This window comes from Pseudophryne corroboree, chromosome 6 (assembly GCF_028390025.1).
Source record: "Pseudophryne corroboree isolate aPseCor3 chromosome 6, aPseCor3.hap2, whole genome shotgun sequence".
Taxonomy (NCBI): Eukaryota; Metazoa; Chordata; class Amphibia; order Anura; family Myobatrachidae; genus Pseudophryne; species Pseudophryne corroboree.
Genome location: NC_086449.1, coordinates 479,474,719 through 479,490,213, shown reverse-complemented (window position 1 = coordinate 479,490,213; position 15,495 = coordinate 479,474,719). Strand labels below are relative to the sequence as shown.

The window sequence follows — 15,495 nt, the reverse complement described above, 5'->3', positions numbered from 1 at the left end:
GCGGAGGTGCACCCGGAGGCAGAGGCCAGAATGGCACTCGGTGCGCCCGCTCCACCGCAAATTGAGGCGTAAAGGATTCAGCGCAATATGCCTCTTTCAGCCAGGACTCCAGGAAATCCTCGGGATGTGCCCCCTCCTCCTTTCCAGGCAGGCCCACGAATCTCACGTTGTTTCTGCGAAGGCGTCCCTCCATATCCAGGAGTTTTGTTTGCATAGCCGAAACTTGCTGGGAGACAGCCGACACAGACCGCGGCAAGGGATCAGTGAGGTCCTCTAGTTTGGAGAATCGCTTCTCGGTTTCGCCCACTCTCTCTCGGACGCGCTGGACATCCTGGCGTAACAGTGATAAATCGCACTGCACCTTCTCCATTTTGTCCGACAGGCGTTGTTCGCTGGCCGCTATGGCCTCCAAGACTTGTTGAATGGATGGAGCAGACGGCTGCATGTCTGCACCCGTATCGGCCCCAGCCGGGGGAACGGGTCGGGTAGATGGGGAGGTTTTAGGAGAGGATTGCGTCGGCTGGGTGGGAGGCTGACGGGCGAACCTCTCCAATTTAGCCGCGCTTTGACCACCCCTCACCATAATATCAATGTTCAAACAGCACTCAAAGCCCAGGTATGCAGTGTCAGGAGGTGCAGCAAAGGACAGTAATTGCAGTGTCAGCAATGCACCAAGGCCCCAGGCGTCTTGTAGTGAAACAGAGGGGGGATGAGGGCCAGGGGGACCCAAGAGGAGGTGTTATAATATAATATAAGCTGGGCAATAAAAGAGAAACATGGCAGCATGTCCTGGGTCACTTTATCCAGCCCTGCAGCTCCTGTAAAGTCCCAGAGCAGTGCAGTGCAGAAGGGTTAATGCAGGGAGGAACTTCCAAAATGGCCGCCGGGCCCACTGCCTCACCTCCCTCACTCAGGCCCACGGATCTCGGGCTCCAGGGGACAGGAGCAGCCGGAGACGCGGGCAGAAGTCTCACAGCAATGCCCGCCGCCTCCCCAGAGAGACTGTGAGAGTTAGAAGCAGGTTTAGGGGAGCCCAAGGAGTTAGTCAGGATTAATAATCCGGGGAGCTCCTGTATCCTGCTTCCTACCCGCTTGCCGCCGTGGCCACGCCCCCCTAAAGTAATGCATTTAATAAATAATGTTTTCATTTTTATCGAATTCCCTGCTACTTTCTCTATGGTTCCAAGGACACTCTGCTTTTTGGTCTACACTCATTGGGATTGATTGTGAAATCCAGCTAAGCTGTAAAGGGCAAAGGGGTAAAACAATTTTGATTTAAAATATGGTAAGTGTGTCTGTTACTCCTTAACAAGATTCACAGTGAAACCTTTTCATATTGCACTAGGAGGTGCTTTTTCTTGCAATTTTGGAGCATTTTATGGAGACCTAAAGTATGTGACAGTCATCCAGAAGCATATTAAGAGAGAAGGGGGTTGTGTGCTGTCTCTGTCTGTGCACCGTCCTATCTAGCAGGCAGTGACAGTGATTCTGAGCACTAGGTGGTGCACAGGTCTCCTGGAAAATGCTGCAGTGGCCATGCTTTTGTATTTGTGGAGTAACTCCTGGCCAGTGCAGCTCTTGCGGCTGGCCGGGAGTTGTTCGTCGCTGCCACTGGCCACAGTGGCTGCATGAGACGTCACGCAGCCACCGCGACCCCCCCTCCAATGATCCAGCCATGCCTGCAGTGGCCGGACCACGCCCCCTAAATGGCAGTTTAACACCGCCTTCCAGTGCCCTCCCGCCCTGCGACCGCCTCTGCCTGTCAATCAGGCAGAGGCAATTGTTACTGAACGACGGCCTTTGGCCGTCCGGCATGCGCCGGCGCACTGTGGTGCCGGCGCATGTGCAATTCCGACCCGATTGCTGCGCTGCGATAAACTGCAGCGAGCAATCGGGTCGGAATGACCCCCTTTGTAACTACTATAAGTAATGTCACTTTATTGTCATCATTAGGCCTGTAGACTCCAATAATCTGTTTTCTCCCATGACCCCTATCCACTCTCCTCTCTGATGTCATATATTAAAACTAAGGATTGTAATCCACAATCATTTAGTAAAGTGGACTTCAGTATTCAAAATATTGAAAACATGTAGTGATCCTGCATTGTTTTATCCTTTGAATCATATCGATTGTTAAGAAGTCAACAGCCCAGTGTATGTGGAAGCACTTTGCTATTAACACATTGCAGTTATATGAGGGAAGGGGGCTGGACTGCACATCCTGATTCTTACACTACTGTATTACATACAGTAATACAAGGTGATGCCATGTAGAGACTTGTAGTGCCGCACTGAAAAAAAGAAAAATGCAGGTACACACATACAGTAGTTAGTATGAACACTATGGACACAAACGACACTGGATTCTAGGCTGTCACTGACAGCAGGGTGATACAGCATTGCTGGCATTATACAATTTAATTTGGGATTTACTGGTAAATAAAATATTACATTTGGGCAAATTCCCTTAGTTGGTCATATACTGTATGTTAATCATGTAAACTTTATTTTTTCATTTTAATATACCTCCTATCATTGAATATATACACAGTATTTTAACCAGGCACTTCTTTTTGTGCTCTCACTCTGGCACTAGGCAGAGACAGACCCTCATTTCTGTCCATAGATGGGGAACAGAGGTCCCATCTGTCGTATCAACCATGCACATCTTTCTGCATGAAATGCTGTACAAAACCAGCTGCTGCCTGCTAACATATTCTGGGGAAAATGTGGTAATACCATGCAGCCCCTTTGTCTAACCAGACCCAGATTAACTCTCCTAATATGCATTTAGTGTTAGAGTTCACATATCACAGAGGATCACTTACTATGGATCAGGACCTAACAGGAAAGAACAAAGTTGAATGTTTACAATTTAACAAAACAAAGGTTTACTGCCCTCACAATTAACTATTAAAAACAAACAAACAAAAAGACAATATATTGCAGTGTAACTAATAACATAAATACTAAAATTGACCTGGACATGAAAAGTGAAACACATCTGGATGAGTAGGTGTTGATGTTGGTTTCCTTGGATTTGTTTCTATGCTATAATCTATTGTTTTGGGAATATATTTGTATCTATAACTAGCACCTCCTGTCACTTTGCCTCCATTGTTTTACTGGAGTGAGTCTGTGCATCTTGGAGTTTACAAAGACAATACTTTTTATGCTCATGGTTCACTGATAAATGATTGTGGCCATAACAGCATTCAGTCAATGTTCATACTCTATTGCAAATACAAAGGGATGTTATTTACACTCTCAGCTATTGAAAAATTATGTGTATTGTTGCTTAATCGTATGATGGCAGATGTCACTAAGGGCATGTATCACTTTTACTATCTTAAGTCTTTATGTAGTACGTATTGTAGGTTTGGTTTCACCAGGTGTAAGGGATCTAAATTGAATAAGTAATATAAATTCCACCGTAGTGATTAGAAAAAGCAGAAAGCAAAATTAATTTTCTTGTCTTGCACTGGTTGGTAAATGTCATACTTTTTTTTCTGGTGTTTTTATCTTGTCAACACTTTCCATTCTGTAGTTATTGTTGTTTTTGTCTTCAGTTTGGATCTCATTATTATAGCTATATATTACATTTTCTGTTGGGTCAAATAACCATGCATGTTCACAACTATGAACAGTAATGTCAGAAGTTCATTCACAATAACAGATTTTACTTCCATTATGTACAGTATTTTCATTTTGGGTATGTATTGGGTATTCTATTTTAGGTTTTATGCTATTGAAAGCACCATCATACCTTATAGAGACTAATAGTTATGGAGTGAAAAATCTTAATAATAAAACATTATACAGAAATGTACTGATGCAAATGGCGTCTAAGACCTTGCTTAACAAACTTTGAAGGCTAAATTACTGCACATCTGAAAAGGAATGTAATTAATAATGAGATGCAAGTAATTTGCAAATCATACAGCATGTAGTCAATAGCAATGTAGCAACTCAAAAGAGGATAGCATAAAAGTATATGATATGTATAGCTAAAAATAGTATACATACCTACATACTTGAATGGAAAAATGTAAAATGCTTGCTGAACATCAGTGGTCTAGTAATCCATGTATCACCTTTTAAATGATTCACATCAAATATCATCCTAGAGACCAAGTAATCTCAGTTTTGGGAAAATGGAGAAAGTAAAGTGTTTCAGCTTTAGAGTAGAATTCTGCCACCATGCTTAATAATCTTTCAGAACTGTATGTCTGAATCCACAGTCAGTGTTTCTGCGTGGATCCCAAACCAAGGACATTTAATGTAGCTCACTGAACTATACCTGAAATAATTTAAATCAGAATGACAAATTGCACAGTCTTAACATCTGCACTGCTTCACCTTAGGCAAAGATAAACCTCAATGCCTGTGGCAATCACAAATAATTGTTGTTGCATTTATTAAGAGCCATCCCATAGAGTTCAGCTCAGTATTTCATACAGCTTGCTTAAGCAATTTGTGAATTAAGCAAAATTATCCAACTGAGCATTCTTAAGATAAACTGTATGACACTACTACTGCCAAATAGTATACATTTCAGAAAGACACTGAACCTTACTTTTCATCCAATATATAGCATATCAAACGTTAAGGGAATTGATTTCTGAGTCAAGATTTTCTAAATGTTACATTTTGAATTCCCCTCCATAGATTAAATCCAAGACAGTTCCGTGATTATTAATATAGTACATATGTTCTTGATCTTAAAGTCTGCATTTCTCGCATATCCCTGGATGAAAAGCTAGCCATTAAAGAACAATTTACATATTTAATTACATTCATTGTGTTATTCAGAATAAGAGAGTTAACAATGAAGTACATGGTTGTCGGTGAGAATGGAGATATTTATTGTGAAAAATCAATATACCTGATTGACTCTGCATATTGGTAGCACTAAATATACAGTATGTATAGATATCATCATCCATTGATCGATCTTTAGACGTAGAGGGTAAACTTTTTGCAGCCCATTTTGAGTTGGAATCAGTTTTCACTTAAACCATAAATGTAAATTGCACCTGACAAAATGATAATGTTTGAGCTCTTCATGGGTTACACATGTTATCATCACCATCAGGTCACATTTACTCTAACATGCCCATTTACTTGGGCATGCTTACAGAGAAATCTGACAGTACTCACCTAAAGTTACAAGTTTTAAAGTTTCATCCTTACCCTGCACAAGTCTTCAGATGATTATTTGATTATTTTCTGACATTATTTAACTGATTTCTTCCTGTTTCAGGAATTCGTTATAAGAATTAAAAATTCTATGAATAAAAAAAAATGCAGGGACTGCGTACCATAAAAAAACCCCTCTGCTTACAATCAAAGATCTGCCCTTTTATTCATACAGTAAGCAGCCACAAGCATCCTAAGCACAAGATGCCACTGTATGTTCTTTTGGCTATAAATGCAAGTTGTGCTCATAAAGCATTTTCTGAATGAAAAGATGTATTTTAGGCAGTAAAGCATACTTTATGTCCAATGCACCATGAGCTCCTTTCACTATAAACGTTTGCATTATATTCTTCTCTGATGACCCTTATGCTTAACTTTATCCATACAAGATCTAGTTTCCTCAGTAATCACTGCTAGATTTATGTTTTTTAAGAAATCTTTCAAATCTAATTTCTCTGCTTGCAAACAGAAACAATGCACTCAAGAGAGGGGGAGGCAGTCTCTGTCCAGGCCCACTCCTATCTAGCCGGCAGAGTAATAGGCTATGGTAACTAGGGTCTCTAGGTGTCCCTAACGCTGTCCCAGAGTCTAATGTGCAGGCACAGGTCTCCGAGAAAATGGCATGGCGGTCATTTTACCAGTGATTTTCCTACTGCGCATTCACGAAACACCGGGAAATGCATTTTTCCAGTGGTTTCTGCAGCACTGCTGCCGGTGCAGGACACTGGAGGGTAAGTGTTGAAAAAAATGCGTTTGTGATGTGGACATCTATGATCCCCGGGGTCCCGTGTGCTCCACACGCACTACACCCATTATAGATATGTCAGTGAATGCACTGCATTGATACGCATGTTTTGGACTTAGGGGGTCATTCAGAGTTGATCGCTCGCTAGCAGTTTTTAGCAGTCGTGCAAATGCTATGCCGCCACCCACTGGGAGTGTATTTTAGCTTAGCAGAAGTGTCAACGGTTGTATCGCAGAGCGGCTACAAAAAAATTTAGTGTAGTTTCAGAGTAGCTCAAAACCTACTCAGCGCTTGCGATCACTTCAGACTATTCTGTTCCGGATTTGACGTCACAAACCTGCCCAGCGTTCGCCCAGCCACGCCTGCGTTTTTCCTGGCATGCCTGCGTTTTTCCACACACTCCCTGAAAACGGTCAGTTGCCACCCAGAAACGCCCACTTCATGTCAATCACTCTGCGGCAAGCAGTGCGACTGAAATGCATCGCTAGACCCTGTGTAAAACTGCATTGTTCGTTGTGCCCGTACGTTGCGCGTGCGCATTGCACCTCATACGCATGCACAGAACTGCCGTTTTTTAGCCTGATCGCTGCACTGCGAACAAATGCAGCTAGCGATCAACTCGGAATGACCCCCTAAAGCTTGTTACATTGCAGGTAGTGGACAGTTTGAATAACCAATTGCTAAGCATGTTTAAATGTGTCTGCAACAAATAACTAATATTTGATCATCTGCAATGGATTCAGTTAATTTTAGTAGAATTGTAGGGCAAAATATTCTTCCATGCTATATTGAGAGCTGGAAATATTTTCTTGCATTTTTCCAACAGTGATTGGAAACGCAACTGCCTGTGCCCTCTGACACAGAACATTCATCTGTGCTCAAGCAAAGGTGATCACTACATCTTAAGAATGAAACAATGTTCCTTGCTGTCCCAAAATATATAATTGGGAATTCTCAAAATATTTGCATTACAGGCAAGACTTCCAGCAATTTCACAGAGATTTTCTAAACTATGAGTAACACACACCTTAGTATTGTTGCCTTGACAAGAAATTCCCAGGTTAAATGTGCTGTTCCTTTTTCTTTTTCTCATGGACTAGATTTGGCGTAACCAATTGTTATGACTGTTGCTGTTATTTATACTAAACCTACCCTCAGCATTGCCCACTGCCACATGGTCTAGAAAGAGGAAATTACATGACCTCTAATGTCTCTTTTCAATTTTCATACTCATTTTAGCACATTCACAAAATGTGCATTCATCTGGTAGCTGAGCATAGGTACTTACATTATCCTCCATAATCTCATATAGATTTCATTGAGAAATAAATCTGCCATAGTTGTTAAAAATACTCAAAAATGTAATTGTTTTAGAAAGTCATAATTACTGACTTAAATGCTTCATTAAGATAATTGCGCTGCCTAATTACCTAGTGATATTCAAACATTTAACAAGTAATTAATGTACCTCTTTGAGTATAAACGTATGTACTATGGCTAGACTAGTTACCATATTTCTGAAAGGCTGTAACTCAGATTTTATGCTCTCAAGTGGACAAACTTATTGGTCCTATTTGTATATGGCTTTGTCCTTAAAGATCCATAACAGGTGATAAATTCATCTTGTCTATTACTACAGGTACTTTGCATGAAAATGTAATCCATCAGTGCAAATGGGACAGATGTATTATCCTGGAGAAGGCATAAGGAAGTGATAAACCAGTGATAGGTGCAAGGTGATAAAAGCACCAGCCAATCACCTCCTAACTGTTAATTTACATATTGGCTCTGATTGGCTGGTGAGTTTATCACCTTGCGCTTATCACTGGTTTATCACTTCCTTAAACCTTCTCCAGGTTAATACACCTGCCCCACAGTTACCAAAGTCTCACAAAGTTCGTTGGGGTGAGATGTATGAAGCAGTGAAAAGAGTGGAGAAGTGGACCTGTGGAAAAGTTCAATCAGCTCTGAATTAACATTTTTCAAGTGCATTCTATAAAAGTATACATAGCAGCTGATTGGTTGCTATGGGTAACTTTTCAACTGACTCACTGCTACACTCTTTTCACTGCTTCATATATCTACCCCTCAGTTCCCTGTAACCCTCCATCACATTAGGAATATTGATTAAACAAAAAAACATTGATTAAAAAAGACAAAAAAGATACATTGAAAAATAACACACTAGTTTGCTCAGTGTAAAAGAGAGGTCCTGCACCTAGGGGCAGTAGTGGCTGAGAGATGGGCAGGTCAATGCCTACCTCTAGGTCAGTATAGAATACCTAGGCTGCATGGAGCACTTAGATGAGATAAAGCCCTTAAATGAGATGAGTATATTCTATTCCAGTCCCATTTCAAAACATGTATGATCAGGAAATAAAAACCAGTTACATGTATAAACTTAATTGTAAACAACACTGATGAATAAGGTTTGGTCTTGATCGTTATTTGCATGTGATTTGGGAGTTCTCCCTGGGATCCACACTGCTAACCGATAACAGCCATCTTATCACATTATTTCAGAACTGGGAGCAGGTTACATGATAGAGAATTGTACCATATAGGGCATTCATTTGACCAACATGGTAGATGTGCAGTGAATGTGGCACTTTATTGAGCAGTGGCAGCACCTGTGCAATCATACTATATACCCTGATGTGCTTCACACCTACTCGCTTATCATATGTCATTCCCTCCCTGCAGCTTCTGTACGGTTTTTAAGGCTCATTACATGAGCCTTTATCAAGTAATGAGAATCACTGGAAGGGAATAACAATAAAACATCTTTTCTCTTACGTCCTTGGGGATACTGGGAATCCAGTTAGTACCATGGGGTATAGACGGATCCACTAGGAGCCTTGGGCACTTTAAGAATTTGATAGTGTGCGCTCTACCCTCCCTCTATGCCCCTCCTTCTAGACTCAGTTTAGAAAATGTGCCCGGAGGAGTTGGTCATGTTGCTGGAAGCTCCTGAAGAGTTTTCTGCATTTATTTTATCTGTTTGTTATTTTCAGGCAGGACTGGATGGCACCAGCCTGCCTGCTTCGTGGGGCTAAGGGGGGGAATGGCCCAACCTCTTGAAGGGTTAATGGTCCCCTTCCCCGCTGACAGGACACTGAGCTCCTGAGGGAACTATTCGCAAGACCCACCACGGCGAGCATACATTCCCACAGCACACCGCCAACTCTAACAGAGCCAGAAGAAGAGTGGTGAGTACTAAGCTGGCGTCCCTGTTAGCGGGTCGCCGGACATTATGGCAGCATGAGGATACAGAGATGCACGGCTTCTACATGGGGCGGCTGGGTCTCCAGACTCAGTACACAGTGCAGACGCACAGCTTCTGAGGGGGCGAATTGAGTCTCAGTATACTATATGTGTACACAGTACCCAGACTGGCATTACAGACTTAAAAGGGGGCTGACTCCATTTTAGGCACAAAATTACCTCAGCCAGTATAAAAAAGAGCGGGAAGACCGGGTGCCATTGAAGCGGCGGGGCTTCACTATGAGCAGATCCAACAGCTCACCAGCGCCGTTTTCCCTCTGCAGTGGACACAAATGCTGACTGACATGGACGCGCGATTATTAGTGTACTGAGTCCCTAATCTAGGTACTTAGTGTGTGACCTGGCTAAGCTTGGCATTAGCGGTAAGGGCGCTGTGTGCTGGCTCCATACTATCTCTGTGTCTCCCTGGAAGGGCTCTTTGTGGGTTAATTGTGCATTTAACCTTTTCCTGTCTGTGTGTGCTGTCACTGTCACAGTATGTCAGGCAAAGAGTGTGTTTCATGTAAGGCACAGTGTTCCTCTTCTCCAAGGGGTTCACTACTGTGTACTCAGTGTAGTGTACCCTCCCAGGTTAGCGGGGCGGAGCCAGCTTGGCTGGACTCCATTAAGGGAATGATTTCCAATATACTAAATTGTCCCGCAATGAGAAAGAGATGCAATACTTAAGACAATCGATGACTGAGTTTATGAAAAGAGACTCAGTACCCAAACCAGCATCTCAGTCTCCTGCCATTTGTCCGCAAAAACTTACTTTGGCCCATATCCTGCAGTCTGATTCTGATGATGAATGGTCAGACATGGAAGAGGGCGAGGTGGACTCAGATGTAGTGAGGCTACTCTGTCACAGGGAATAGAGGCTATCAGAGAGGTTCTGTATATCCCTGATATGGTGACAGAGGAAACTGAGGAATCTTATTTTAAAATAAAAAAGAAATGCTCAGCCACTTTTCTTGTAAATAAATACCCTATTTGAAGAATCATGGGTTAATTTTGATAGAAAATTTCAAATCCCTAAAAGGTTGCTATCATCTTTTCCTTTTCCACCTGAGGATAGGAAAAAATGGGAAAATCCACCGATAGTGAATGCATCAGTATCCAGGCTGTCACGAAAAAATTGTATTGCCTGTTCCGGGTGCAACCTCCCTAAAAGACACGGATGATCGTTGAATTGAGACTACACACAAATCCTTGTATACAGCTGCTGGGGTGGCCCAGAGACCCACTATAGCATGTGGGTGGATTACTAAGGCCATTACCAAATGGTCTGGTAACCTAATTGAGGGGTTAGATACTTTGCCTCAGGGGGAGATTATTTTACTCTTGAAACATATACAGTACTCTGCGAACTTTATGGTGCAAGCCATAAAAGAAATAGGCTTGCTTAATGCATCCACCACTGCTATGGCAGTATCAGCACACAGAGACTTATGGCTACACCAGTGGACTGCTGACGCGGACTCCAGGAAAGGAGTGGAAGGCCTACTCTTCACAGGAGAGGCCTTATTTGGAGATGAACTAGACAAATGGATCTCCAAAGCTACTGCAAGTAAGTCCACATATCTTCTTTCTGCAGCTTCCCCAGCACGGAAGGCTTACTCAGGACCTAATCTACAGTCCTTTCGGACTGCCAGGTTTAAGGGAAAAACCAGAGGTTCTTCTACAGCCACCAGAGGCGCTAGAGGTAAACCACGCAAATCAGCAACTGCTGGTTTTCAGGAACAGAGCTCAAGCTCTGCTACCTCAAAGCCTTCAGCATGACAGTGTACCACGAAGCCTGGAAGACTGGTAGGTGGGTGCCCAACTAAAATTTTTCAATCCTATCTGGACACATTCGTGCCAGGATCCCTGGGTCATAGATCTTATTTCCCGGGGCTACAGACTGGAGTTTCAGGATCTCCCACCTCACAGATTCTTCAAGTCAGGCTTACCAGTTTCTCAAGAGGCAAGTATAACATTACAGGACACCATTCAAAAACTGGTACAGACTCAGGTCATTGTTCCAGTTCCACCTCATCTGCAAAACAAGGGGTATTATTCCAATTTGTTTGTAGTACCGAAACCGGACGGTTCGGTAAGATCGATTTTGAACCTCAAGTCATTGAACCCATACTTACGAGTGTTCAAATTCAAGATGGAGTCGTTGAGAGCGGTGATCTCAGGTCTGGAGGAGGGGGAATTCCTAGTGTCTCTTGATATCAAGGATGCGTACCTTCACATTCCGATCTGGCCACTTCATCAGGCTTATCTACAGTTTGCACTGCAGGACTCACTACCAGTTCCAGGCCCTGCCATTTGGTCTCTCCACGGCACCGAGGGTGTTCACCAAGGTGATGGCAGAGATGATGTTTATACTCTGCAAACAGGGAGTGAACATAATTCTGTACCTGGATGATCTTCTGATAAAGGCACCGTCCAGGGAGCAGTTGTTGGACAGCATTGGCCTCTCAACCAGCCTACTCCTGGAACATGGGTGGATTCTGAACTTAACAAAATCTCACCTGGAACCGATTCAGATGCTTCCTTTCCTGGGAATGATACTGGACACAGAGTCTCAGAGAATGTTTCTTCCCTTGGAGACGGCTCTAGTAATCAAGTCGATGGATCGGGCTGTCATGAAGCCAACCCAGATCTTGGTGCATCTGTGCATTTGCCTTCTGGGGAAAATGGTGGCCTCTTACGAGGAGCTTCAGTACAGAAGGTTTCATGCGAGGCCCTTCCAGCTGGATCTGTTGGACAAATGGTCCGGATCGCATCTTCTCATGCACCAGAAGATCTGGCTGTCGCCAAGAGACAGAATCTCTATTTTGTGGTGGCTATAGACTTCTTACCTCGTCGAGGGTCAGAGGTTTGGGATTCAGAATTGGATTCTGCTAACCACAGATGCAAGACTCAGAGGTTGGGGGTCAGTCACCCTGGTGGTGCAGTTTCAAGGAAGATAGACAAGTCAGGAAGTCGTCCTTGCAATAAACATCTTGGATCTCAGGGCAATTTACAACGCCCTTCTGCAGGCCTCATCTCTACTTAAGAATCAGGCCATTCAAGTCCAGTCAGACAATGTAAAGGTGGTAACGTACATAAACCGACAGAGCGGAACAAAAAGCAGAGCAGAAATGTCAGAGGTGTCAAGAATTCTCCTCTGGGTGGAAAAACATGCCGTGGCGTTGTCGGCAGTCTTCATTCCGGGAGTAGACAACTGGGAAACAGACTTCCTCAGCAGTCTGAACATTACCACCGTATATGGAAGAAGTATGACTCTTGGTGTGAGAGCAAACAATATTCTATGGTTGAATTTCATCGGGGACGTCTCCTGCTTTTTCTGCAGTCGGGAGTGGATGTGGGCCTATGCCTAGGTTCCATTAAAGTCCAGATTTTGGCCTTGTCTATTTACTTTCAGAAACAATTGGCTTCTCTCCCTGAGGTCTAGACGGTCTTGAAAGTTGTTCTGCACATCCAACCTCCCTTTGTGCCTCCCACGGCACCTTGGGATCTCAATTTGGTGCTGAAGTTCCTCCAATCAGACTAGTTTGAACCGTTACAGGAGGTTGACGTAAAGTACCTTGTGTGGAAGACCGTCACACTGTTGGCCTTGGCTTCATCTAGACATGTGTCGAAGCTAGGGGCGTTATCTAACAAGAGTCCCTACTTAATTTTCCATGAGTACAGAGCTGAACTCGTCAGCAGGATTAGGCTGCTATCCAGCATGCTTATTCCATGGCAGGCTTTCCGGTTCCAAAATCTGTACATGCCCACTCTACTAGGTCGGTGTGTTCTTGTTTAGCAGCTGCCCGGGGTGTCTCAGCTTTACAAATCTGCCGAGCAGCTACTTGGTCAGTCGAACACGTTTGCAAAATTTTACAAGTTCAATACTTTGGCCTCTGAGGACCTTCAGTTTGGTCAATCAGTTCTGCAGGAATCTCAGCACTCTCCCACCCGGTTTGGGAGCTTTGGTACTTCCCCATGGTACTAAATGGATTGCCAGTATCCCCTAGGATGTAAGAGAAAATAGAATTTTAATTTCCTACCGGTAAATCCTTTTCTCGTAGTCCATAGGGGATATTGGGCGCCCGCCCGGTGCTTCGTTCTTCCTGCACTGTTACTTAGTTACGTATTCTGCTTTATTCAGCTGTTGCTGTTCATATTTCAAGTTTGGTTAGCATGGCTTTCCTATTGTTCTGTGTGTGCTGGTTTGGAATTTCAACACTTTCCTTATCTATCCTTCTCTCAAAGTATGCCCGTCTCCTCGGGCATAGTTTCCTAGACTGAGTCTGGTAGTAGGGGCATAGAGGGAGGAGCCAGCGCACACTATCAAATTCTTAAAGTGCCCAAGGCTCCTAATGAACGCGTTTATACCCCATGGTACTAAATGGATTCCCAGTATCCCCTATGGACTATGAGAAAAGAATTTACCGGTAGATAATTAAAATCATATTTTATTTATTTTTGCAAGCCAGGCCACTCATTTGATCCAGTTATACGTGCAACTTCATTCAAATTAATGTGTTATATTGTAACTTATTGCATAATTCATTGTCCTTATTATTGTAGCATGTGACATTATGTACAGTAAATAGTTGTGATGTATAGTCACTGTTTAGCATTGCTAATGGAACACACTATGGAAGTCATCCATTGCACCTGTCCTTTCTGACATACTTTAAATGTGTTTTTCTAATGTTTTGATAGTACAAACAACCTTTTAATTCCATGTCTTGTCTGTTAAGAGTCATTTCAATTTTTCTTTCTGTCTTTTGGCTTTCAATATTTCCTACTCTTCTTAGTTTGGGTCATAGCTATTGCTGTATCTTTTCCTTTTACATTGTTCCAGTCCCCTGTTGTTGCACTTTCAGATCATTCAAGTTCCTTGTCACTCCTCTTGACAAAAGGATCATTCCAGTCCCCTGTCATTCCACTTTGAGATTGTTCCAGTGCCTACAACGGTGAGCTTATTATGCTTTAATGTGATTATGGGATAGGAGGGAATTAATGGTAGTAGCAAATGAATAGGGGCTTTATAATATATTATATTGCATGTGCAGAAAATACAATATTGTTTGAGTATTAAAATAAAGAGATCCCAACTGCTTCTTTGGTATAACACAAAAAAAAAAACATGTAAATGTTATATAGTCAATGTTATAGATCACTCTAGTGGAAGCATGAGTGGTGCTAAACTGGATAGGTATTTGTCTGATTTTCTTTGAATTTGATCCTAGTTGTACATGGTATATGAATGACTTGTATAATAAAACATAGATGTTCAATAACTTTTTTCTGGGATTTATATGAAATTATTGTTAAAATAAGAAAGTATTGGGACTGATTAAGCGCCATGAAGTTAAGAATAAAATCACATGATGTTTCTCTCTATGGAGACAAATGGCACAATCACTATTTAAGATGTATAAGGTAAATGTAATAGTCTGCGATTTGCAGGCAGCTGTTATTATTGGGCAATGTTGCCATTAGATTTATAGCACCAATCATTTTAAATGCAAAAACACATTGGATTTGCCTTTTAAATTATTGGCAATTGACATTTTAGTGCCTAAATCAGTGAAAACTCGGTTACCTGCAACTTGCAGGCTACTATATTTTCCCCTAAAACTTTTTAGTTATTTAGGGGGTTATCATGTTAGCCCCAATGCCGGCGCACTCTTCACCCAATGCTGGCACTTATCAGGTATTATCTGCGATAAGCAGCCCTTCAGAGCCACAATAACAATTGGGTCTGGGAACGTAGCCCAGATCCAATGTGTTGTCGCTCATAAACGGGAATTTTTCAGACAGAAAAAAAAAATGGATTTAATAGGATAGCCTAATACCATTGGGCTAAAATCCCCAAAAAATCCACTTTTTTTTCAGCTGAAAAATTAATGGGTCTAATAGGATAATCCCCTTAGTGTAATATATCATGACTGGGTTTAAGTACTAAAAAAGGACAAATAACATGAAGGCTAGAACATAGATGACAAACAGCTTAAAACATTAGATGCCTGAGACAGCAGGTTATACATAGACTGAATGTAAGGGCAAGAGTGCACACTACAAAAAAGAACAAACCATATATGATGATAGCCCACGTTTTAGATACTTAAGTCACACTGTAAAAATAAAATTTGGGACTAAATGAAGGAGACAAGACTAAAGGTGGGCGAGAGTTACAAAGGTTTAAAAGGTAATCTAAAGAAGTATTTCAGTTCAGAATGTACTTATGTAAAGGGACCTCAGTTAAGTAGAAAGAATATTGAAACAAAGGAGGCAGATGT

General features: G+C 42.3%; 1 protein-coding gene across 13 annotated transcripts in view; it reads left to right on the top strand.

Annotated features, from left to right (window-relative positions):
• Positions 1 to 15,495, top strand: part of FOXP2 (forkhead box P2) — a 327,173-nt gene that overhangs the window by 288,432 nt on the left and 23,246 nt on the right. For 9 of the 13 annotated variants that reach the window (XM_063927254.1, XM_063927253.1, XM_063927256.1 and 6 more), the window contains exon 17: positions 14,077 to 14,166. The exons of the other annotated variants lie outside the window; for them this stretch is intronic. In XM_063927254.1, coding sequence (XP_063783324.1) covers positions 14,077 to 14,166 — 90 coding nt within the window. The remainder of the gene's footprint in view (positions 1 to 14,076; positions 14,167 to 15,495) is intronic. 13 annotated transcript variants of the gene reach the window in all.